The following is a 26229-nucleotide window of genomic DNA, read 5'->3' on the forward strand; positions in this document are numbered from 1 at the left end:
GGAAGTTAGGTTAACAGTCAAATGTAGCTGGAAAACTGTTTGTACACTTAAAAAAAAGTCAAGAGTTTACCACAGTGTTTTGGTTTGGTTTTTTGTTGTTCTTAGATATTCTGTAGTTCAAGTAGCTTCTGTGTAATAGACTGCATTCTTTGATTACAGGGTTGCAACTTAGATGACTCCTTACAATGAATAACAGCAATAATTGTTTTACCTGTGACAAGAGTGCAAAACGTCTACTGGTGTAACACTGATCCATTTTGTGAAAGTGATTATAGATCTCCCACTCTGTGACCTTGTCAGCCTATAGCTTAACAGTGTGAACGAACCTGTTACCACACCCCACTGTTGTTCCTATTGCCATGGTAATACTGCAGGGAAGGTGTCATTTGTTTCTCAACTTAGAGAACTGAATGTTTGGTTTTCCAGCATGAGTTATGAACTTCATTATAGTATAAGTCTTTTCCAAGACTTGTTGGAGGTAGGTCAGAGGAAAAACCTGACAGATACTTAGTACTTAAATTTCACCTTCTTAAAACTACATATAGAAGAAAGTTGTAGACCATATGCCAGCCCCTGGCTTCAAATTGGAATTACCTGGTTCTAGCCTTTTGGACAGGACTTGACGTGCTAAAACCTGATTTCATCCCTGCCCTCTGTCATAATCCTTCTTGAGATCCCAGGGCTCCTTGTTGTTGACTTCGATGCATGTCTGTGCCTCCTGTCTCGCAGGAAGAGTGCAGATGTGCTTTTTGATAGAGAACATTTGAACATTTGAACATTTGACAGAAACTGTGTTGTTTCAGTCATGTCACTGAGAGTCTTTATATGGTGTGCAGTCTCTGATCTGCCTACTGCGCATCAGTTGAAGTGCTGGGAACTTCTTTTGATACAACACGGAGGGAGTAGGTGTGTTCTGTAATCTACAGCTTATGGAAACCTGATGCATTTTTAGCAATGTGTTTCAAATCCACATAGGTACCAACTGCAAGCATCACTGTGGAGGGCAATCCTGCTCTGAACCGTGTGAGATGGACACATTCTGGGAGAGAGATTGCTGTGGGTGATTCAGAGGGACAAATAGTTATTTATGATGTGGGAGAGGTATGTATACCATGTATTGTGCAAAGTATATTGAGTTTCTTTGCCCTTTACTTAGCAACTTGCTTTTCACTTTTTTTCTCCTGTCATTACAGGAATCACTTTTAGGTTTAATTTTTATTTTCAAATTAAAGATTCCTTTTAGGGTTTTATTTAGGGTGTTCTAGCATAACTTTTTAGTGTGCTGTCACTCTGTTAAAAAGGAAAAACATTACTGTAAGGCTGGCAAAATAAGATGAAAGAACCAATGGTTTTGTTTGTAGAGACTTTGCCTTCTTTGTAACTGTGGCACATGTGAATTGTGACTGCAGTGGAGCAGTGTTGATTTTGTTCCTACAGGGAAGCTGTTGCTGTTGCAAGTATGTGTACTGCAGTAGTACAAAACTGATTGATGGGCTGAGGATATAGCATTAGCATGCAGTTTTGGAGGCAGTCTCTCAGATGGAGGTGTATAGCCCAAGTTTGTAATAATATCATTATATACTTAAATGTAGGATTCTCAAATTCTGCTGGTTTTATTAGTTAGAGCTATTGATGGTCAGACTGTTTTAAAAAGTGACACTAAATAAAGGTAAGCTTTTCTATGAGAACCTCTTCTGAATATTACTTAAGTGCTCTGCTGTTCCAAGTGAGCTCAGATTTATTTATCATTGGGTCTAAATAACACTCTCTTTGCCCACAGCAAATTGCTGTTCCTCGTGGGGATGAGTGGACTCGCTTTGGTCGGACGCTGGCAGAAATAAACGCCAACAGAGCTGACGCAGAAGAGGAAGCTGCGACCCGAATCCCGGCCTAGAGCTGGAAAATAGGCAGCACTGGTAGATTTGTGAATGATTTGATGCAAATCCTAAAAGTGCAAGCATGTGTCGGTTCAAATCATAGCTTAAGGGAGGAATGTATGGATTCAACTATGGACTTTGAAAACATATTAAGATCACTGAAAATCAGATCTTGCATTGTCACTTTTTATATATAAATTACAAGCACATTCTTGGATTTGTGTAACTTTTAATACAGTTAACTTTGACTTTGCAAGGAACTTACTTTGCTGAAACACTAACCTGGTATAAATTTGCTACTTGGCTTCTGAAAATTCCAGTCTGAAACAGTATCTTTCTGAAAAGTAGAAGTTCTGTTCCTAAAACTTTCTGTATTACACAGACTAACCTTCATTAGGTAGTAAATGTCTGAAGCATTCTTTAATGAACTCCTCAAATTACCCATGGATATGCATGCATATGTTCCAAGTAAATGTCATTGTTCATATATAGATAAGCCTCAGACTCTGGTAGTGGGTAATATATGTGAATAAAACTTGTCTGTAGTTACAAACTTACTTGATAATCCACCCTGAATTAATGAAATACATATTTAATACCAAGTTCTTTTTGTCTGAATTGGTGCAGTAAAAGGTGAGATTGATTCATAAATAAATACGAGAACTTGTCAGCTGCCCTGACCTCTAATCTGTGTCCCTGCAGTAGTTTAAAGTTTCTGGGAGCTGCTCCTTTTGTTTTACTATACACATCACAGAATTCTTTTCTACCTTCAACCTCCACTTCTTACCAAAGCCAATAGGAAAAAGGCTATTGTCAAATTTTTCTTTTCCAAAGGATAAGGAACTAGATTTTTACTTAATTTCTATGGCATGATGATTTGCACAGGCTTGCTACTAATTTTCTGTATTAAGTTAAAGGAAGATTTTTTTCATTGATTTTTAACATTTTTGTTGAAAACAAACTTTGTAATGGCTTCAAACAGAATCGTTGCAGTTTCTGTTAAAGGTTAATTTTTTTCTTTCTTAGCACATTATAAAGTTTAAAGGGGTGGGGGCCTACAGTTTGCTTTTGGGTTGGTTTTGGTGGTTTTGAGGTTTTTAATGAATATTCTGAGTTGTAATAATTAGATTCTAAACCAGTATTGATGCCTTTAACTTAGGATTCTACATTTGTTTCTTCTGTTCTTAAATCTGCTACAAGTTTATTGTTTTCTCAGAAGAGCTGGTTTTATATGCTTGAAAATAGGAAATAGGCTTATATTTATTGATCAGCTTTATGTCCAGAAGTATTCTCCTTGTTTCTTCATTGTTTGTATTTTAACTTTTCTGTTTTGTTTGGATTTTTTTCTGTTTCTCCTCCTCTCAGTTCTGTTATGAGTAGTTTATAGAGACATAGGCAGCAGGAACAGCAGTTCTGTCTTCAGGAGGGTTTTTTTTTCAGTGGGTCTAAAAGTGAAATGTGTTCAGGCTTCCATTGGTGTCGGTGTGTTAAAAATGTCTGTGTCCCCCCCCCGCTTTCCCATGCAGTCAGGCTGCTTGGTTTGCAGATATTTACCCTGCATGTTTTCCTCAACCTTACAACAGCAGCTCTGTTCAGTTGGGAAGCGTGTGAACTACATAAAGCACAGGCACATCATGCGATGGTTTGTACCCTTTGGGCACAAGAATTCTTAGTGAGCTGAGTGTCTGTTTTCATGATGCTTTGGGGGGGAGGGGATGCTTGGGATTTTGGTTGGTTGTTCTTGTGGGTTTTTGTCCTGAGAATACATTTCTGTCAGACTTTTTCTTTTCAGAAATCCAGTAGATGAGACTTTCTTCCAGTGACTGTTGCACACATGCAGGTCATATGGCGCTAGTTTTGTGTAGTTTCAACCTTTTAGTAATTTTCATTTATTAAATTTAGTACTACTCTATATTCCTTCCTGCTTGTTTTCCTCCCTCCCAGAATAGCTGAGTCCAGATTTAAAATGTTGTCAAACCCATACCTGCAACATGGAGACCAACAGTGATGGTAGGTACTGTAAATGACCATTCTGGGAGCCAAACTGTCCAGTTTTAGAGCTGTAAGAAATACAAATGTTGTTGTGCATTGTAAAGTCTCCTAAGGCCTTGATCAAGTCAGTCAACAAGCTGTGACTAAGATTAAATGCCAGTGGGTACCCACCACTTTTGTATCTGTTTAGAAAAGCACAGGACAAAATATACAGATACAAGAGAGGGTTCCTGGGAAGCCTGTCCCTGTCCAGAGAACTGTACAGAACAAGAAATTCCTTAAACAGGATAATAAAGACAGGAAGCCTTCTCATTGGGTTATATATATGCATGATGCAGAATAGTGATCAAACTCCCAAGGTCTATTGTAACCTCTGGCTCACTTAATATTATTAGGCACCAGAATATTTTGTATCTTGCTTGGAGGCTAGAGCTGAAGGAGGGCTTGTCTGTGTAGTGTTCAGTTTCTAAGAAGCCATTTCTTCATAAACGGACTAAATCTCTGATTGGTCTGCTATCACCTGAATAAGTAAATAACAGAACCTTGAATCAGTTCATACCACTGGGATACGCTGCACTCTGGGGTGCTAAACCCGAGAAGAAACACGTAAACCTCAAGATAGGAGCCTGCTGTGCTTCAGTGAGCAAGGCTGGAAACCCACCCATCTCTTCTCTGGCTGCAAGGGCAGTATAACTACTTTTCCTGTAGGACTGTGGAAATCTAGACTCCCCTATTTCCTCTGACATTTTTGCATTTAAATATTATACCAGGGAAACTTTCAGCAGACACTAAGCCAGAAACAGTTCAAGCTTTTGCTTTTTCCTCCCCTTTCACTTCCACTCAGCTTCCACTCCAATCAGTTTTGCATATAAAAATAATACATTAAGTAACTTTTTTTTTTTACCCCCACAGAATAACATAATCTTTCAGTGGTACAACAATCTAAAATAAAGAGAATGCCTTCAATTTTTTTTTAACAAGGTTTCTATTCTGGAAAAAAAGCACTCTGAGTAATAAGCCCTGTAAGAATTCTTGAGTCTGCTAATAACTGGCAAATCTCTCATTGTGTTTTAAATGTGCTACCATAGAGGTAAGATCTATTACACATTTACTATGACCATGTATTTCCAGATAATTCCTTGTCACAAAGTAGTGCTGCAAAATAAAATATTGCCTGTGCTCATCTAGTTACTGTATCCTCTTACACTTACAATCCAGCACATGGCATTTTAATTCCTTTGCTGTAACTAGCACTGAAGTGCATTCCTGCAAAGGCTGTGTCCTGTCCTGTCCATTCAGTAAGTGGGCGCATCTGATCTTTAATCTGTGGAAGTTGTCCTACTGGACAACTTTCTCTAAACTCAAAGAAGTGAACTGATGTGTTTTTAAACATTTTATTGTCACGATTGTTAACAAAACGCCTTCAAAACATCTGTACATTTCAAACTATTTTGAACTGCAATACCCATTATATAAATGTACGTGTATAGATGCCCTGATGTCTCTGTACAAAGATGTACAATATGTACAGTAACATTAAATGCAAGCTGTGCAAGGCAAAGTCTAGGCTACAGCTTCATGCCACCAGTTAAAACAAGGCATAGAACCACAGCTTCAATCAGTTCCTTGTGTGTAAATAAATAAATGCAGGTATGTATGAATATTAGAAAGGAGCAATTAGATTTGCAAGCTCAGTTCAGCTAGAACACATGCAGCTGACTGGGAAAAATACAGTAGTACTCTTGTGAACTCTTTCCACCGCATCACTTCGTTAGGTTGAAACATCTTTTCAGGATTCAGCTGCTACTTTTTGCTTGAACTGAGGTGATGCCAGGAGCTCGAAACTTTGGAAGATATAAACCAAATTTATTTTCTATACCAGCAAATGTAGCTGTAGCAAGTCTATATCCGCCTATATGTGCAGGGTTTACAGGAGGAAGATCTGAAATTCGAGTTTTTGGGGCAGCTTCTGATCCAGCAGGTTTGCTGTTTGAACAAAGAAAAAGAAAAAAAGCCTTTCTGTTATGAAATCTAGACTAAGAAATAACTGTAAATAAAGTTACTCAGGCTTAAATACCTCAGTCTTTTGTCTGAGTATGGAAGACTGTTAAAGCTGACCTTAATTAACTCTGATGGTGAAGTGGAAGTCAGACCACTACTTAATTTTAAATCAACCCCAAAACTGAAGTTACAGTTTTACTGATAGTTTTGTAAATTCTTTTAACTTCCAGTGCCATGAGGAAAATGGACAAAACTATCCTGCTACAATGGAAATATAAATTAGTGTATTGAAATAAATATGAAATGGCTCTTTATTTCCTCATCTGTTTAGAAGGAGCATGCAAGTTTCCCTCAATTATATAAAAGGGGGGGGAATTTTTTAAATGCTGCAATTTTAAGTACAGGTGCTCAAAGTCAATGAGTTTTAATGGGTCCCATGCATGAAAAAAATAGTTTTGGTTTTTTAAATTCGGTAGTTGTTTTGTGCAAGCTAAATAGCAAATACTTGACTTACAGGCCTCCAAAATCAACATAAAACCATCTCTGCAGAAGTTCATAAGTGACCAAAGTAACACCAAACTGGGGTGAAGATCTGAACACGCGAGCTGTTAAATATTACAAATCACAGTGTTAAACAAATGAAAGAATTTCTCAGGAGAGAAGCTAAACATTTTTAACAAGGTGTTATGTTTTTCACAATCAGACCTTGTAAATACTGCTCGAATTTGAGTCCTTAACAAAGCAAGTGCTAATTTGTAGGTTTGGGGTCAGCCTTAATGTTGAGAGTCCGTTTCTCACCTCCAGCTCCCTTCCACAAAGCCGAAGGGCCTTCTTCCCTCAGAATCTTCCTAAAGCAGTCGATAACTCCACTGTATGTTGTCTGACCAGCGCGAGCTGCCACTTGCAGTCTTGTCTTGATGACATCAGCAGGGGTTACCAAAGAAGCAGCAGGCACACCTTTTAGAAGAAAACCACATTTAATTTGCACAAAAGATCTTGTAAAAGATGAAACACTTCTAACTGAAAAATACAACTGCAAACTTTCAGATTTTTACCAAAAAATGCAGGTTCTTACTCTTGATGCTCATATACACTGTTGTGCTTGGTATAGTTTTGTGTTTCTTTTAAAGGCTATAACTGATAGTAAAGAGAATAAACTATCAACAACGAATCTCTCAACATCTTCTAGTGGTCTGGCATTAACAGTAGTTTAAAACAAGATAAAAGAGGCTATATATGTAATATATAAAAATTAGTTATGCAGCCTTACTGTATTTATTAATACTCTACCACATATTTTGCAAGTTACATAGATGATTGATTTGGGAATTGAATGCTATGCATCCATTTGTTAAGGGTGCTAATGAGAAAACTACTACTTAAAACACCTATTCTACAGAAACATGTCTGTACTGCTGTTTGGATTGTTCTGTAGGAGAATAGATGCTGTTTACTTCAGTAGGCAAGCCATAAAAGGACTGAGGACAATGAAGGTGTTTTACAAGTCTGCTTAGTACCAACAGCATGATACTAGCCAACAGTGATGGAAGAACAAATCTCCACTTCCAAGGCACCACTCTTGGCTTTCTAGCCAAAGGAAAGGAGAAGGTTTTCATAAATGTACTCCACAGTATATAACTGTGTTATCTGAGAGATTTCTGAATACTTGTGAATACTGTAAAAATTTAATCCCCTTAAAAAAGATGAACCATCTTCTGACTTAGAATTCTGAAATTAATTTAGACTTCTGTTGAACTTTTACAGTTTGTTAATATTGAATTAAAAATTTTCACAAGACACTGACTTGCATAGGTGATGATAAACTCTAAAGTGTCACTGACCAAGTCAGGAGGTTTTAAAGGAAAACAGAAGCACTGTGGTTAACCCTACAAGCACACACTGATAGCAACCATAAGCAGATTTCCCTTTGCAGGCAGATCCATTCAGACTGTATTCTTCCGGCTGCGCACACGTAACAGGAATAGAGCGAGCAACTGGGAATTTGAAATCTGCAATTCAGAAAGGCAGGTTCCTGTACATACTGTAAAACTAGGCCTGCAAGATTTATACACATTTTTAATAGGGTTCATCACTTAGTATGAGCAACATAGAAACACCAATCAAATGGAGAGAAGCTGTAAAGGTTGCAGTCTAAAAATAAAAAGTCTTGTATGAGACACAAGTTAGTGATATACTCAAAGATATATATGAGTGTTGTACGAGTACAGGAAGCTAAATAATTTTCCACTTCTGGCAGCTCTGCACTACATAAGTGGGGCTACAAACACTCATTTCCTAGCTGGTCTCCTTTCCCTCTGGCAGGAGGAACACTCCAACTGGCACAGAGGAGGTGCAGCCAAGCTCTGTATCAAGTCCAGTGTGGGAAATGCTCTTCACACGCAGGCGCTTGTGACTGATGTGTATATAGTGATTCCTTAGGATTGTAACAAGTAACAAAGGCTCTTGCTCAGCCCAAGGGTGTTTCTAAACTGCAGATTCCAACACTGAGTCGTTCACAGTGGAGAGGCTGTGTGCAGATACTCGGTTTTCATCCAGTGAGCTCATTCTTGGCAGTGCAGAACCTGGTGATCTCTGGCTGCATGTTTAAATATCCACCACTGCAGCTCCTACAGCTTCTATTTTTATACCCCTTGCCATTCAGTAAAAACTTTATTACAGCTGCATATTGTCTGTATACTAAGCTTGTTTGAGAAGCCTTAAAGTATTTTAAATTTGAGAGTATGATGCTTTAACTTCAACTTCTTTACAAACTAATGCCATATTTTTAGCAAATAGATTTGAACAAAGTTTCTTTTAGTTATTCTAGAATCCAAAACTAGGTAAGCAATTTTCTTCCGAGCTCTTATGATCTCTCATTTTATGTTCATCAAAGATTCAAATTAGCCTTCAACTCTGAGAGCTCAGTAACAAGTAAAACCCCATTGAGACAGACAGATCAAATTTGACTACAAGTTGCTGAGCTGCATTACGCTGTTTATCCACATTATGCAAATGTAATTAGCTCTCATCAAAATTACATCGCCTCCCACTAAGGATAACAGTGATCAAATTTAGATTAAATCACATACAATGGTACAATGCCCTTCCTTTATATGGGGCTACTGAATGAATATTAAATGTTACTCACTAAAGAATGAAAAAATTACTTTTGGAAAACATTCTGCAATATTACCTGCAATGGCTCCAGCTGCAAGGAGATTAAGCCCTCCCACATGGCCACTTTCATCAGCAAACATCAGTTTACTATGAGCATAAACCGGAAAGTAGATTGCAGAAAAGGGAATGTCTCTGAGGAAACATGCTTTGGCACCCTGACACAGAGAAAAGAAACATAATGCAAATAAATTCTGTAGATAGGGCTGAAATTCATATCCAGCAAGCAGCCTGAACCCAGAAAGTACAAACTCTTTTTATCTGCCACATAAATAACACAGAAAATAAAATGTCTCAGGAAACAGAAATACAGGGAATTTGAAAATAAGAATAAAGTACATCTAAAGTAAGAGTCTGGAATCAAGAAGATTGTAAGCCATACATGACATCAATCCTGACATCAGTACCTAGGATAAATACTTTTTACACATTATGTGTCCAAGGCAATGAAGTGACAAAGATCAGTCCCTTACATCTTGCTGATAACAACCCACAGCCAGGGAAGCAGCAAGACAAGTCCCTGCAGGCCATTCTTTCCACCAAACACAAAAGCACTATTAAAATACTAGCAAGGACTGTAAGACCTCACACTGGTCATCATCTGGTTGACCAAAGAAGCTGCACTGGAAAGGTAACAAAAAGAGAAAAAAAAGCTGTGAAATGGGCACAGTTTAGTAAGGAAATGCAATGGTCATGACTCTCATCTACCGAATTCAAAACAAAACCCTTCAACTCTGAAAGTAAACGTGCACATTTTCATAGTATTATTGCAGGTCTATGGACAAATCACATAAAGCAGTGTTCTGTAAGTGCACAGCTAATATAACTGCTGAATTTACGTGTTACCCCTTGCACTGGCAGAACATACAGGAAGAAAAGCTCTTCCTTGTTTAAGAAAACTAATAGCTTCTGCTCCATTACATCTGATCTGTAATGATGGCAGTAAGTACACCTGCAGGGAAGGAATCTGTTGACTGGCATTCTGCTGAAGTACCATACAGTATGGGCTTTTTTCAGTGGAATTTATTGACAAATCCCACCACTTAACTTCTTAAAAATCTGAATCCTACTAAACTCCACTACTGTTTCACTGCCATCAAATTATTAAGACAAAGAGAATATCCTGCTGGAAAGATAACAATAGAGATAACAGAGATTCAAAATAAATGTAAGAAAAACACACAGGGAAAGCTAGAGAAACTTCTCAAAAAACCCCACCAAAGGAAATGATCAGTGCCAGGAGCCAGCAGGTCTGCAATACAGGACTCCCTGTAGCTTGGCATAAAAGCCCAAAGGATAGAATGGGGGAGTATTTTTTTGTATCCCACTGCCATTAATTTAGAAGTGAGTTTCTTCAGTTTTCCACTGTGGGGCTGCCCTGCAGGAAGAGATTGGTTTTAAATTCAAAAGATGTCTTTGTTTTTAACAATTTTTGTTTCAACAATACAAAAGTTTAGCATAAAACGATGGAGCCGCTCCAAGCAGAAGCACGTACCTTATAAAGACCAAGAAAGCCCAGATCTTTTATAACAGAGAGGGCACTGACTCTGGGTCCTGTAGTAATTTCTCCTGCTACCTGCAACCGAATCTTTACAATTTCCAGAGGATTAGTGAAGATGACCTGGGAAGCTCCTGCCTGCAAACCCAAAGAAAAAGAAAGCAAATTGCATTACAAGAGCATGTGGTGATGTACCGACTTTTGCAATGTGCTGAGGGCCTGCACTTCTCACTGCTTTGGCTGATATTCTCATGTAAAAATATATGAGAGATATTTAATAAAGCACCTGTGTGGAAGTTAAAAGCCCCAGGTCAGAAATCATGCGTTTGTACAAAATAAATTTTTACATTTACATGTTTACAGTTCACAGAGGTGGATTAATTCAGTTTCTGTCTTCTCCTTGACATCATTTTCTAGAAGTCGTGGCTCTGTTTAACTGTCTATTAGATATTACAGGAAATACTAAACTAAAATAACCATTAGACTTGTGCTACTAGAGCATCAAACACACATAAAGAAGACCTTATGTTTATTCAATTATAATCCATCACAAATGTGTAGACATGCCATTTGCATTTAGAAGTGATACTGTTTAAAAGGTAAATTTGCATGTAATGGTGTAATTTTAAATTATTAGAAAAGGTGTTTAGAGTTTTGTTTAGCAGTCTTTAATTGTCCTAAGTGGAAACAAAATATGAAATTTAAATAGGAAGAATAACATTTCAAAATAGATAGAAAGAGAAGCCATATCTTTGAGCTGAGCATGACAGATTTTACTTGGAGGAAATACTCTGTTAGCAGCACTGAAGGACTACCTTGCAAACTTCCTGGCAATAGTATTGAAAAGCTGCTTCTGATTCTGCACTTTAACCAAAGACTTTCAAAGAACTGTGTTTCAGGTTTGAGAGGGATTCAGTCTGACAGTTCAGTTTCAGAGACATGTAAACCTATTTAAAATGACAAGTTTAGATTTCTCCCTGGTTTGCTGTAGGTACTACCATTCACTTCTGAAGAAGTATGTGGTTCATCACAAAACAGCTAGCTCAAATTATCAGTCTATATTGTTGATCTAAATTTTATTCCCTCACTTCACTTCTCAGAAATAAAACCAAAGCCTATGTTTTTGTGGACATTTATTGCAACCATCAGGAAGATCACTAGAACTCCCAGACCAGCCAAAATGGTTCCCATTTTCTCTGTTCCTTGGACGTGCTGCATGGTGTTAACTCAGTTATGTGACACCACTCATGTCCAAAGGCATTCTTCAGCCTCTCTTTACTTCTTCATCTCACCTTTTCCTTCCCAGGTCACACACACCCACACATGCAAGATGAGAGGGCTGTCTTGCTAGACAAAGTTCCAATCTAAATACAATTTATAAAATTTGCATCTGGCAAGTTCTGTTAAACAACCTCATTTTTTTTTGTTTGTATTGCATTAAGCAGGAAACCAATTTCAAATGTTTAGCATTTCCCTACATAATTTTAAAAAATAATTTTGGTAGATAAAATGTTAAGCAGCATGTTCTGACTATATAATACAATGGTCCACACAAAAAAATTCAAATAACTTTAAATTGCAACACTAGGCTAGAAATTCACTCTTTCTAGACAATTACCAGCTATCTGCCTCTTAAATATGCATTATTTGTTTACATGTATATGTGAAATTCCATTTTTCATTTTTAATGTTAAAAATTAGAACATCCTGCAGAGCAGCCAAAATAACTTTTCCTATTTGCCTAACAGCCACCATAGAAACACAAATAGGCCAATTTGTAAACATTTCTATTTTCTACTCAGAATTCAATCTTCCAGCAATTAACATTTTCCTCTCCTAGGTGCACAACTGCCTACCTTTCTGTCAAAATCAGCAACAGCCCTCTTCTGATACAGAAAGGAAAAGAGAAGACTCTTAACACATTTTAATAATTTAGCAGCAACACTAATTATATATACGATGTTACAAATTCTATATAATTAATACAGAATTATGTATTCCAACAATATTAAAATATGGTTTGATTATTGGGTTATTGAGCAAAATAAAATATAAGGAAACCTCTGTGCTTATATTATCGGTAGAAAACCAATTGAAAAGCTCTTTAATTACATCAACACTTTGAACATTGAGTATTTACAGTGTTGACAAACTTCTCAACAGGCAGATTTCTCAAAAAGAGCTGTAACTATCTGGATACCCAGTTAAATACTCCCTATGAGCAACATGTACTTCTAACCGAGTCTTGACTTATCATACTGTTGTACTTGGAGCTCAGCACACTTTTGTGCACAGCAGTGATTGATTCACATGAAGAGGAGTGCTGTGTTCAGGGGAGCTGCACGAATGAGTTGGTCCTTCAACATCACAAGTACAGATAAGACAAGCATTGACTTTAATACAGAACATGTAACACAAGAAAACTCACTTTTTCACCGTGTATTTTTTAAAGAATGTATGCAAGGGTTGCTTTTTGTTAGTTTGTGATTTCTTTTTAAGTAAAAGGTGGACTATCCATCTGACAAATAACATGGGAGGCGGAGGAGAGCGCTGCCTTGGGGAGCAGAAGAGGATGCAGAGGAGAGTGGCACAAAGGATCTCCAAATAAAAATGAACTGGAAGCACGCAGGGTTGCAACACAAATCTCCATGCTCCTGTACAAATCACTGGCAATCAGTGTCATTCTTTTTCAAAGTATCTTACTTCAGCTGTCAGCTGTGTATGTTAAATACATGTGCACGTGTACATTCACACAGAGGTATACACTGCACTCCTTGAATTTCTTTTGGAGATGGTGCACTAAATCTAGTCTCCCCCCCTCAAAAAAACCTCTCTTCACACATAAATTGCAACAGACACTTTAAAAAAGGTTGACAAATTTGTTTCAGAATGGAGGTTATTCATACACATCAAAAATACCAGTAATAAAAGCTTCTACTTAACCTTAATGTCATGTAAAATAACTCTACAAGGAGCAAATGAAGGAACTAAATCTGACAGCAAAGGTTATGAAAGAAAAGATGTAGTTTGAGATCCCACAGCAAACGCCCCATGACATGCCAAAGGCTGAAGGAAATACACAAATGACCCTGCAACATGAGACCTCTTGCCCTTTCCAATTCCACCCCAGAGGCACATGCTACAAAGGGGGAGAGGCCTATTTCAAGCCCTTCCTTCCTTCCTTCCTTTTTGAACCCACCACATCCTGGACTACAGCTATGTCCCATACAAGCAGCTGAAATAAGATGTTACTTAAACCAGACTTGTTTAAAAACAACAAAAAAACTTGCACTTCTTTCTCAAGGCAAAGCTGTCATTTTCCATGAACCTACAGTAAGCTTACTGTCTCTTTTATTAAAAACAACCATTTTCTCAAAGATTTTAAATGTCCACAACAGAGATCAAGATAAAGTAGTAAAGTTTAATTCTGCTTCTAACTTTATCTGTTTAAAGTATAATAAAAGAAGCAGAGTATCTTTAGGATTTTGAAGGGAAAGTAGCCTGACAGCTATAATTCTATATTTTTGTGTTCGTTAAACAAAATCATTAACATTTTAAATTATTTTTTCAAAAATAAATATTTGACACATTCCTATTTGCTTGATAAAGCCATATACACGTTTGTTTGTATGTATGTATATATTAATAAATGTATGAAAATTATTTTTTACAAGTATACCAAAATATTTAGACTAAATGTTAGATTTAATGTTTATAAAACTTTTAAAATCAGTGGTAAATTTGGACCTCTCGGTGTATGTATGTGCAAACACACACACACATATCCCAACCCCTAATTATCAACAGATGCATTGCCTACACCTCAGTGAGGGTTCCTAGACCCTTTCTGCCTGGCACTCCACATCCTCTTCCTCCCTGCAGCATAAAGCAAAAACATCTTTCTGATGCAACACGATTCATCCATTCAAAATGCTAAGCACCATGCACGTTGCAATGATGGGAGGAATCAATCCATTTCTTCCTGTGTAACTCATAGGAATTACAGCCTAAAATCACAGCATCTCTGTCTCCTGTAACAGTAATTATGAATCATTTACTCAGCATTGGATGAGTAAATCACTTCCCAGGTGGGGATGAGCAGTTGCCCTACAGCACCTTCCCCTCTCCATGTACTCACATGTGTCATGCATGTGAGCTCCTTTGGGAAGCACTGTCCATATCAGGCATGCACTCTCTGCTTCCCAGGCCTCTGGCAGGATAGAGGAAAGCACTGCCAAAGCCTCACTCAGTCTCCCTGCAACTCAAAGCTACCAGTAACTGAAAACTCCAAAGGCAGGAATGCAGGTTAATCACTGAATTGTAATGAAATGTAATTCAATTAATTGCAGTAACAGTAGGGAAAGAAATTGTTTGCTCTGAGCATGCATAAATGTGGATAGTCCTGTTGATGATTAACAAACCAGCATACTCTCAGGAAGGTAGGAAGATGGGATATCAGTTTCATCCATCAGGGACCAGAGCCCTTTCATTGACAAGTATGACCTGACTGTTGTAACCGAGCTGCCCCACGTAGCTGCTCTGCAGTTTTCAAATACAGCAACAGCTTGAGAGCAGCTGGGAATATCTGGGCTCTGACAGAGCAGACCCTACACTTCCCAGTGACATTTACACTGCCCAGCAGCCAGCAGGTAGGTTTAATGGAGCACAGGGCATGGGCTGCCTGTGGGAGGTCCCTGCCCTGCAGTAAGGAAGGAAAGACAACCGACAGGCAGCTGACCATATAAACAGGCCACTGCCTGGGAAGGTGTCTTTGCTAACTGCTGTGAGAATCAAGACATTTCCTCTAAATGAAAATGGGAGTTCATTCCACAAGCTTACAGAAGCTGAGAATAATTGAAGCCTGAGAAGTATGACTTTGGCCAAAGAGATACAGCGTCTGGGCATCAGCATTGCTGGATGAGGCCCATGCCTGTGAGCAGCCCCTTTGCTGGACGGTCCCACACTGCTTGCACACACTCCAGAGCTGAGATACTGAACAGCCCAGGCAAGGTCTCTTGAATCACTACTGTCTTAATGTAAAGGTTTCACCTGTCCTCATGTGTGGGTCTGCAACACCATTCATAAGTTTTGATACAGCACTGCCATCCAGAGAGGAGAAAATTGCTATGTCTGCTGGAACCTATCCCAAGCTGCCTCCACTTCCTCACAAGAATTTTTTTGGTTGCTGTTTGAGGACTGATGTGGTATGTGGTATGCACAGTGTGTTTTTGGACACCTTGCAAGAGGGAAGGCTTCAAAAGCATGGAAGGCCTCTGCTGTAAACTCTAAAATGGCTGCAAATACAACTTGCTCATCTGGCTCATCCATTAGCAGTTCCACAGCAGAAATGATGAAAAACTGCATTATTGCTGTTAATGAGGAGATGGTTCAACACTAAACAGAGGCAACTGACAGTCAGAGACAGTAATAAGTACATCTCTGAGAACTACATACAGATATAATGCTATTTCTTCTGATGTTATGGCAAGGTAAAAAGTATATTTTAAATTTGCATGTTCACTACAGTCAGACAATGAAGTACCTACCACGAAGTGGAAAAGCCTCTAATGTAGATTGAATTTAATACTATATATTTCAGTATATTATATATATTTCAGTACAAAATAATGTAAAATAATAAAATTATCTGATGTTTGTTTTTAATTATGAATTTAAACACAACACAGAGAAAAACACTAATGAATTATATTAGCCTCTGTTATAAATGACCTGTATGTGCTTTCTCTGTTACTGAGCTTTCTAGAAAAAGGTTAGTCTTCTGCTAGCTACACATTATAGCTGCTTTCTCACATTTCTCAGAAAATAAACTTTGTACACTGACAGGTGAAGACTCAGCCATGTACCAGGCTGTCAAATTCAATCAGGCAGAACTATAAGCAGCCTCCCTTCAGGGCTGTTTCTTTGAATTAAAAGTTTGCAGAGGTCAACAACCTTTCTGCCCCAGGTTTTGTTGTAAGCTGAGGAGGTTTTATACCAGCCTGTCAGCCTACTCAACTGGAAGTTATTAGTGTTCTCTGCTACAAAAGAAACCTGTCTCAAGCCTTAAACATTTTATAGGGTTAAGAACTGTAGGAGAATCCCACAAATGAAATTAGCCAATGTGCAAAACCAAAAGAAATCTATCATCAATACCAATTCGAACCACTTACAGATTGCTAAAACATCCACTGAATTTCAACCCTCAATCTAAACAAAAACACAGCATGTTTTTTAACTTATTTAGACGAGGGATGTAATTAGCATCTGGAGTAACACAGCTACATTTTATACAAAGTCATTTAAATGGACAATTCACTCATACCTGTTACCTGAAAGGTAAGGCTACATCATTCATTTTTTCCGCATTTTCGCAAACAGAAAAAAAATTCACATATAGCAAGTTAGAGAGGGTATTTCTTTTCCTTCTTAAAATATTCAGCAAGAAAAGGATTTTTTAAAACCATTCTAGCCACCTCCACCCCTGCCCCCAAAGGAAACTCAATCATGTCTATAATCCATTCTCAAGGAATATCTGTATCTTCCCAAACAAATGATGAACAGCAACCAAGTAGAACATATGGAAAGGGAGAATAGGCACCCTCTCTTTAGCCTTTGTGAATAAAACCACTGCTGAAACTGTTACATACTGGGCCAAAAGAAGTAGTTTAAGCATGTAATTCCAAGGAAACTTAACTCAGAAGTACGCAAAACTTTCCAAACAGAAAAAATACTTGTTTTAGTACTTGTGACTGGGAGAAAAAAGAACACTCCTGTTCAAATTGACAAAGCACACTCATTAACTGTCATTCCAACTACTCTGCACATGACTGAGAATCAATTTTTCCTAGGAATACAGGACAGATACTTACACAGCCTCCAGCAAGGACCTCTGCAGGGAACGGAATGGAACCATCTTTCGTAGTAAATTTGTCTCTGACAAAGTCATTAACCTAATAAAGATACAATATATTACACACTATTTTGAGTTATTTTTCCTCCTTATTAATAAATATCAAGTACATCTGTATACATATATATTAGAGTGCTTGTAAGTGGTCATCTTTCACACATTTTAGGAAATAAATCCTGTGCATGTTAACAAACAAAAGGATGCCAAGGAGAAAAAAAAAAAAGATACGTACAGTTAGCTTAATAGCCTTTTCTGGAGCAACACCTATCAGCTGTGGTAACAAGCCTATAGAAACAAAGACATCATAAGGCAACATTATCTTCCTAATAGAGAAATTAGTATTTTATAAGTGCTGTACAGAAATGCCTTTCTGCACAGGGGATATCCTTTGCGGTGGATGGCATTCAAGCACGAGATGCTGCTAGAGCACTGCATATTCATACCAGTACAATTTTATATTACAATTTCTGTTGAAAATGATAAAGAAAAGGGTGACCAGATCTGCCTTCCTCAACTAAGTCAAGCCTGCTACTGCTGCTGTACAGAAGGAAAAAAAATGTGTAAAGACCAAACATACACCTTGGATATGCCTACCACATAATAGTTTGTTCGACTTTTTTAGCCCCTTAACATCATTTTCCCATGCAAAGGCTTGCAATGACTTTTTAAAATAGGAGATTAATTGTGAGATATACACATAACTATGATAAATTATCAAATCACTTCTACTTGACTCACTAATCTGAGTTTTCTGAAGGCTCCAGTCAACTAAGGATATGAAGGATTTTCCCCTTTTAGTTCAACATGGTAGTATGAACTTCTTTAAACCCTATTCATATTAAGCATTTTTTATCTCACTAAGAGGAAGTATTAGTGGATAGAAACTGATTTTGACAAGGCCCTTGCTCCTGGAAAATAGCTATTATCAAAATGAAATGTCATTTGACAAAAGCACACACACTTTTCTAAGAACTAATAGATTTAAGAAAAAAATCAGTAGATGGCAGTCTTAACTTCCTAACATACCACATTATAACTACATCTGCTATTTTTAAATCCATTTTCTCCACGGTCATTTTGGCATATGCAGAGACTATAAACTCAAAAGGCTTATTTTTATTAGATGTGGTCACTTCCTAAAGTTATTCCATAATTATGGAATATCATTTTGTCAAAAGTGTTTGCCAGTTAACTAATAAAAAATCCCACAGCAACAAAACCGTCTTGATGCAGCTTTCCACTATTCATTCAGTAAAAAAAATCATAGCTAAAAATTAATTTTAAATGTTCAAAATTCCCAAAATACTCAGCCTGCAGAATTTTTATAACACTTTCTTAAAAGGAAGCTCAGAACAAATGTACCTAAATAGAAAGTGCAGTAGTTAATGTATGCAGTGTAGTGTTTTCTTCCAAAGTAGCACTTTCTGTGCGATTTCCAGACTTACTATGCTGAGGAAAGGTAGTTATTAAATACAAAGAAAGGCTGACAATAACAAATAGAAATGGTGCCCTCCCAGTCTGAATCTCTGATCTACCACAAAAAGACAACCCACTTCAGCAGTGCCTACACTTAAAAAACCCAAAACTACCAGACAAAAAACCACAAGACAATCCCTCCACTCCCTTTCATGCTGAATTCATTGGGCACACACATTTGGTGTGCCAGAGAACCTGGGACCTGCATGGTCTAGTGAGGGACTTTAGAAGATACTTCATTAGTTCCAAAGTTGGATGCCAGGACTCAAAAGTATCTTAATTTCCTTGACCAAAAATTATAAGTTTTTTAAAATTATGACATTTCCAGTATGCATTGAGTTCTATCTTTTAAACTGCAGTAAACAACTACTGTAGACTACCATTATATTACAGTATATATGTATAGTTATATTACAGTACAATTAGGATAATCCAGCTCAGGAATGTAAGAATCATAAATGTTTCTGCTGTTTAATATACTTCCACAGACCATCTAATTCTATGCATCCAAAATCTTAGCAACATGCTGACCATTAACTGTAACATTTTCAAAACAACTACATGAACTTCTTACACTAAACTATCTTAAAGACAATTACTAAACAGACTACTAAAAAGTTTAGCAAGCTGACATTCTTTCAAACAAGTGCATTTTTTCTTTAGTGTAAAGCACTGCTTTTAACTCATCAATGGAACCATCATTAGTTTCAAAGTGTTTGAGAAAGGTTAGGAAACCAAATTAAAAATAATTAATGATCAGTTTTAGATGCTCCTGTGCAAAAATGAGGCAGGGGGGCAAGAGAAAGAAAACAGTACTGTAGAACAGCACTATAGAAATAGTCTCATAGATGTAACTCAAAGACTATTTGCTTTTGTGAAAGATTTAGCAACAAAAAAGGAAAACAATTTACCAGTAAGATGTAATTTACAGAGACTACAGATATTTCATTAACCTTTCATCAACTTATTCCTCCGTTTACTCACTTTCAGAGCAAAATCCTGCAAGACTACAAAACACTCTTTAGCCAGAACCCACAGGCTTTCACATGTACTTAGATATTGTCCTTTACAAAGCAAAATGCTGTGACCATCACAGAAGTGACTTTGCTCAAACCAAAAAAAAAAGGTGTGCCAATTAACAAATACCTTACTGAGCCTTAAGAAAATTGTGAACTTCATTAAGTTCTGTGAAATTACAATTAAAAATAGAGATTCAACCAAACATCTATTTCAGAGAACTGGCAAGCATGTACCCTGTATGTAAGTCACCTTACCAATGTGATAAAAACTCTTTCAGAATCTTCTAAGCTAAAACAAGATATTAGATAACTTCCAGTCTAACTGATAAGGAACTGAATTCTTAACCTGTATTTTAGAGTTTTATTCTTTTTTTAAATTACAATTTTCTGAGTTCCACTGTTGATATTTTAATAGAGCAAAATAATTCAACAGCAGGATGCAATTTTTGTTCATGGGATAAAATCATAAAACAAGTCCCACTACCTGCAAAAGAATGAGGCATAAGATCTGGCATCCAGTTTACAGGTACATTTCAAAATGACTGTCTTTTGTCTCTTAAGAAAGAAATATTTGCAGTAAAATGGATGTTTATTCCTCAGATGATAATCCACTCCCAATGTTTGACTCGAGCCAAAAGTTGCAATCCTCAATTTGTCCACAATCGGGTCCACAACACTTCCACCCAAAAAATTAGGACTTTAAACAACTTAAGCAGCAAGGAGTAAGTCAGTAACAACAACAAAAAAATGCCCAGTTTTTCCCAGCAATTATTTATGATGAAGGGTGCTCAATGGAAGACGAATATTGAGCTCTGAAATGAAAGCAAAACTGTACATGAAATCAAGTATCCTGATTTTCCCATAGGAAACTAGCTGTTGAGGTATTAGAAAAAAGGGAGAGGGGACAGAAAATAACCAACTTGATATATGTACACCTTTTTTTTTATTCACTTACCTCTGTAAAGACCAAAAAAGCCTTCAAAACGCAAAACCTTTTTAAAGCAGTCAAAGCTGTTTTTATACATCAACTCTCCTACGACTGAACCCGTGGAGCGCTGATTCTGCATACGAGTTTTCACCAGGTCTATGGGATACACTGCAGTAGCACCAACAGCTGTAAGAAAGCATTTGGAGTATTATTTCTGCAACATCATTGTTGGTGTAGTATGTAATTACTGTGATGATTTTCTACAGCATTTATTTAAACACAAAGAAGACATAAGCTGGTAAGATATGTTGGAAGCAAGGAAGAGCAATACCGAAGGTCTAGAAAAAAAGTCTCAAGGAGAATGGATCACACTGTTAAATAAAAACGGTGTGTAGAATGAAGAAAACCAATCTGAATTACAAATAAGGAAATTTGTTACTTGGAGTAGAGTTTCAAAGGACTGTGGAGGGATTCTAGAACCCAAGTGATAAGGAAAGAAAGGGAACAGCACAATCAAAACAGTTCCATTATCCAATTCTTCACATGTATAACCAAGAAATGCACCTCAGATGAGATCAAATAGTCTGGTGAAAGTGTTAAACTAACCCAAGCTTGAAAACAGAAAGCAGAAATATTACTCACCTCCAGCAATTGAGCCCAAAGTGAACCTGTAAGCTGACTCAGCTGCCTGGAGCCAAATAGGTCTGCCTAATTGTCCAAAAGATTGCTGTGTGAGGAGAAAAAAAAAAAAACAACTTGAAAATCTGCATGGGAAAACATGGCTTTCATAATGTTACAGAAAGAACCTGATAAAAATTGGTAGCTTTATGTTAAGGAGGAAGAAAAAAATAAATTACTATATTACACCTAATGAATGAACCATATTTTTCAAATACTCCTTTTAGAAAATATTCTTCCTTTCATATTCCTGGTTGTGCCAAAACCAGCACACTAGTAACAACTATGGTCAAGAAAAAGAGACAGAAACTCAAAACAACTTTGCTATTTTCCATTCCATTGCTGTTGAATTTGTAAGGCACGGAACTCTGCTTTGACTCAAAATATCTCAAAAGGAATTCAGTATCTCACAGACAGGGTCTATCAGCACAGGACATACTTTAAGATTACATATACATTAATGCATAGCATAAATATGACATTTCATGTTTTCAAAAGAAGCAGAAATTATTCCCCAAAGAATTCTCCACAAGAGAATTTTTCGGGCAGTTGTTAATTTACAGATACAATATTGACCTCACTCATTTCAATGACATATACTACTATAAATCTATTAGTGTTCTAAATAGATACAAGTCTGCACAGAAAGTATCTGCAGACTCATAATCATATTATTAGCTGGCTGTTAGAAACAAGGTAACTGATAAACAAGATGTAAGTGTTCACAAACTTGTACTATAAAGTATGCAAGATGGGCCAAATTTTCTTCCAACCATAAACAAGATGATTATTTATATTATGCAATATAATTTCTCTGGGCCATATAAGGGGCCAAGATATTAACTGTTAAATTCCATATTAAAGCAGATACAAAAGTCTGATTCCCAAACATAAGCCTGTTTTTCTTAAAAGTACCCTGTATTGTTAGCAGATGTGCTCCTGACAGCACAGCTGGAATGTCTACAGAACCCAGACTGCCACAGGAGGCTTTGCTCTGAGGCATATTAGGAATTCTTCACAAGGATTATCACTGGCACACTTCCCAGCTAACTCACCAAGGCTACTGATCTAAGGTACATTCAGCGCTCTGAAGCTCCAAAAAGTGAAACACCCACTGCAAACAACACGGACCTCAGTGTGACCTGCCCTGTTGGGACTGGTGTTACACTGGGTGTGCAAAAACCTGCCTTTACTGCATAAAGTTACACTGATCATACACAGGGTAGGACAAAAGCCTATGAGATCAAGATGAGATCATTATCTGTAAAGAAACATGAATTACATTTTATACAATTATTCCACAGAATAAAGATACAGCTAAAACCACTTCCCTCCACAAGGTATTTTCCTCCCTCACAATATAGGTAAACAAAGAAGAATAGTGAAATTCTAGGTAGCACCAAAACTGCACATGTGGACCAGCATAAAAAAAGCATAAATCAAATGTACTGCTTTTACAAGCAAAGAGAAGCAATAAATTTGAAGAATATCCTCAATATTTCAAAACCACTATAATTTCCTATTAAAAAAATAATAAAAACAAACCCATAAAAATAAATTAAAAAATATAGATACAAACCTTTTGATTCATGTAAATGAAAGACACATGCAATAATATACCTCAAAAAGCCTTAGATGCAGAACTAGTTCTTTCACAAAAATTTTCTCCTAGTTTAGCACACCTGCTGCCTTTCAGCTGTTTTAAGATTATTCTTTTTTTCTAAGCTTCACATGGCTCTCATCAAAATCTAATCATTGCATTTAGACATTAATCTTAATGAATACACCACTGAATGTTAAAAATCAAATTCTTTCTGAAGGAAATGTCACTTTTATATTATTAAATAAGTGTTCACAAAGTTTTCAGTTTACTTGTGTGTTCAGATGGATATGTAAATGAGTGTAATTAATGCTATAGCTTTCAAATCATGAATATTTATAAACAGAAAATTACTGTAGCTGTCATCCCCATAGGATATTCAGCTGCTAGGCTTTAAAAAAATCTTACACAATGAAAAAAAACTGACAATAAAGTAAACATGGTTGAAAGCAGGCTAATTTTCATTTCTACTAAATCTATATAGAGTGATTTTATGTAAAAATTTAGATTTTTCTTTACAAAGGAATTTTTAAATCACATAAAAGTGATTATAGAATTGGTTTCATTTTCCAGGGACAGCTGGACCAAAGTGGGATGGTATTTGCTCTTCATGAAGGAATATCTTTCATTTTGTCAATACAGTTAAATAAGTTAATATAGGGTTCACTTAGGATAAGGTCTAATAAAAGACCGTTCCTTATAAATCAAAGAAAATGGAATTACTTTGCTTTCTGCTGTCTGGTCTTAACACAGAAAGTAGAGTAAGAGGAAAATATAATGTATTACTTCAAGATTGTGAAAACAGTATATTTTTTTCTAGTGATGAGTGAAATTTTTATCAGTGAGTTCATTTTATAACAGTGCCAAGCTATGAAGGTAATTCTGAAATGTAAAATAAATCAAGTCAGTATTTTTTCTACTCAGAAAGGTGAGTAAAAGGCACTGATTAAAACTCAAGTTGTCAGTTAGGAATGTTGTTACAAAATTTCATCAAAAATATTTCTTATTAGCCTGGATAAATGTTGAATACACATTTCTGGGTCAATCCATTCCATCATTCTTGTCTCCAGGAATCCATAGGAAGACAGTTACCACTAAGTAGGTTTTGGACAACAGAGCAGTAACATTAAGAACAGACCAGACACTGTGTTTCAGACCAATTGTTTGAAAGAGAACCAAATTATCAAACTCAGCTCTAACAACAGTAACTAAAATACAATCAAAGTCCTATATATGAAAGACTTCATATATTCTGTATAGGACTGTTTTTCAACCATATCAGTTGAACTAAGTCAAGATTTTCCTGTTACTGATACATATCCTAGATCTTGTAGTGGATATAACTGCTTAAAGGAACCTCTTTGCAATAGCTGAGAAAGAAAAGACTTTATAAATGCAAGCTTTCGTTTTCAGATAGACTCCTGGGACCCCTCATCGGCTTGTACCTAAACTGGCCATTCTTCAATATGACATCTAATACCTCATTTAGACACATATAGTGTCTGATAGTCTGCCCTTGTTCTATCCTTACAGCAATACACACAGCATGTTTCACTTGTTAGGAATCTGTTAAAAGTGTATTAATCTTATTTTTCATTTGCAAGTACATGCAAACATTCCCATAATTTTATTCTTCTACCCACCTGCCTCTGGAGTTCTGCCAGGTTGTAAGGTAATGCACCTTCAGCCAGTGGTGCTATTCTCTCAATATCTGCCAAAGTTAAACGCCTTTACACACAGCAGAGAAAAGCAAATTACAGTTAGATAAAACATCAAACATATTCAATACAGTATTCCTGGCCACCCCCCCACAGAGTACATCTGAGTTTAGAAAAAGACTGTCATATTTGAATGCACACCTAAGAACTCTGCTACACTGCAATAAAGAATGCTTGGAGGTGAAGGGAGCTTGGGTTATTCAGAAGCTAGTTCTTGATTACCAGTAAGAAGGAATATAATACACAAGTTAAACTATTTCTAGCTATTTCTACCTAAGATCTGGTTTGCATTAAAGATCCACGCAAAACATCAACCAGTGCATTGCAGCCTTTTGGAAGTACTGTGTTTTATACTGTTTTGCTATTTCATATGTATACCTATAATAGAACAATTAATAACTGTGCTTGATATACACAATCAACTTACAAAACCCCTGCACACACCAAAATCACTTTACATTGAACAAATTACTGTAACGAAATACAATGAAACACAAAACTTTGCAAGATTGAGACAAAAATAAGTAGTTTTCACAGAGAAAACAGAAAAATAATGGTTGCAAAATGATAAAATAATCATTATGTTACCCGGTAACACTGTATAAATCTGTAAGTTGGTAGAGAATATCTATTTCCATTGGCGTAACTTGTCCAAAGTGGATTGCAGAGTGGGTAAATTCCTCTGGATTTAAAAGGGAAATAGAAATACAACAACTGGGTTATTTGTCAAATTTCCTCTTTAAATGGTCACAAATAACTTTAATATCATAAAAATGAAGTTTATCACCAGGAAGCAAAATCCATAATGCAAAGGGGAAAGATATCTTTAGGAAAACATCTATCCTGAAACAGGCCGTTGCAACACAGAGCAAATCTGACTCTGCAACTCTGATTTATGGTAAGAATTCATCAAAAACAGCAAAACCCCTCATATGAGAAAGTTTAATAAAATGACCCCCACAATTTGTGATTCTTGCTTCTAAAGTTCTGCAAAACAGAACAGGATAGAATAATGGTCCATTATTCACAGCATTAAGGGCAACTGACTCATCTACTGCCATCCTGTCCAGACTTCTTCCTCTTCTACTTCTGAATGACTCCAAGCTTGGGTATTCATCCAGCCAAATTAACAAGTCTGAGCAGTGAAAACACAGCAGCCTTTTCTCTGGGCACAAACCCAAACAAGATGTATTTATGCATCTGTACCAAAAAACATTGCTAGGCAATTTGTTAGCACAATTTGGAGGATGAAAACAGGAATTTTATGCTTTCCTATGCAGAGCACAGGAATATAAGCCAAACAAAGAGGAAAAAGAAAAAAATAATTTGGCATGTTTTTACCACACAATGATTTGACT

General features: G+C 36.8%; 2 protein-coding genes across 6 annotated transcripts in view; one reads left to right on the plus strand and one right to left on the minus strand.

Moving 5' to 3' along the window:
- DYNC1I2 (dynein cytoplasmic 1 intermediate chain 2) overlaps positions 1–2684 on the plus strand; it is a 28263-nt gene extending 25579 nt beyond the window's left edge. For 2 of the 4 annotated variants that reach the window (XM_018075295.3, XM_018075294.3), the window contains exons 16-17: positions 976–1101; positions 1781–2051. In XM_018075295.3, coding sequence (XP_017930784.2) covers positions 976–1101; positions 1781–1894 — 240 coding nt within the window. In that variant the 3' untranslated portion in view covers positions 1895–2051. Of the gene's footprint in view, positions 1–975; positions 1102–1780 lie in introns of all 4 variants that reach the window. The other 2 variants (XM_018075292.3, XM_018075296.3) reach the window with 2 other exon arrangements.
- Positions 2685–5249: 2565 nt separating this feature from the next.
- Positions 5250–26229, minus strand: part of SLC25A12 (solute carrier family 25 member 12) — a 43839-nt gene continuing 22859 nt past the window's right edge. For both annotated transcript variants that reach the window (XM_029959886.1, XM_018075291.2), the window contains 11 exons: positions 25460–25553; positions 24797–24881; positions 21518–21602; positions 20903–21061; positions 17685–17737; positions 17412–17492; positions 10540–10680; positions 9064–9202; positions 6669–6827; positions 6385–6475; positions 5250–5855 (listed from right to left, as the gene is read on the minus strand). In XM_029959886.1, the coding sequence (XP_029815746.1) occupies positions 5666–5855; positions 6385–6475; positions 6669–6827; positions 9064–9202; positions 10540–10680; positions 17412–17492; positions 17685–17737; positions 20903–21061; positions 21518–21602; positions 24797–24881; positions 25460–25553 (1277 nt within the window). In that variant the 3' untranslated portion in view covers positions 5250–5665. The remainder of the gene's footprint in view (positions 5856–6384; positions 6476–6668; positions 6828–9063; positions 9203–10539; positions 10681–17411; positions 17493–17684; positions 17738–20902; positions 21062–21517; positions 21603–24796; positions 24882–25459; positions 25554–26229) is intronic.

The sequence above is a fragment of the Manacus vitellinus genome, unplaced genomic scaffold (genome assembly GCF_001715985.3).
Source record: "Manacus vitellinus isolate BGI_N305 unplaced genomic scaffold, ASM171598v3 scaffold_22_pilon, whole genome shotgun sequence".
In the NCBI taxonomy this organism is placed as follows: Eukaryota; Metazoa; Chordata; class Aves; order Passeriformes; family Pipridae; genus Manacus; species Manacus vitellinus.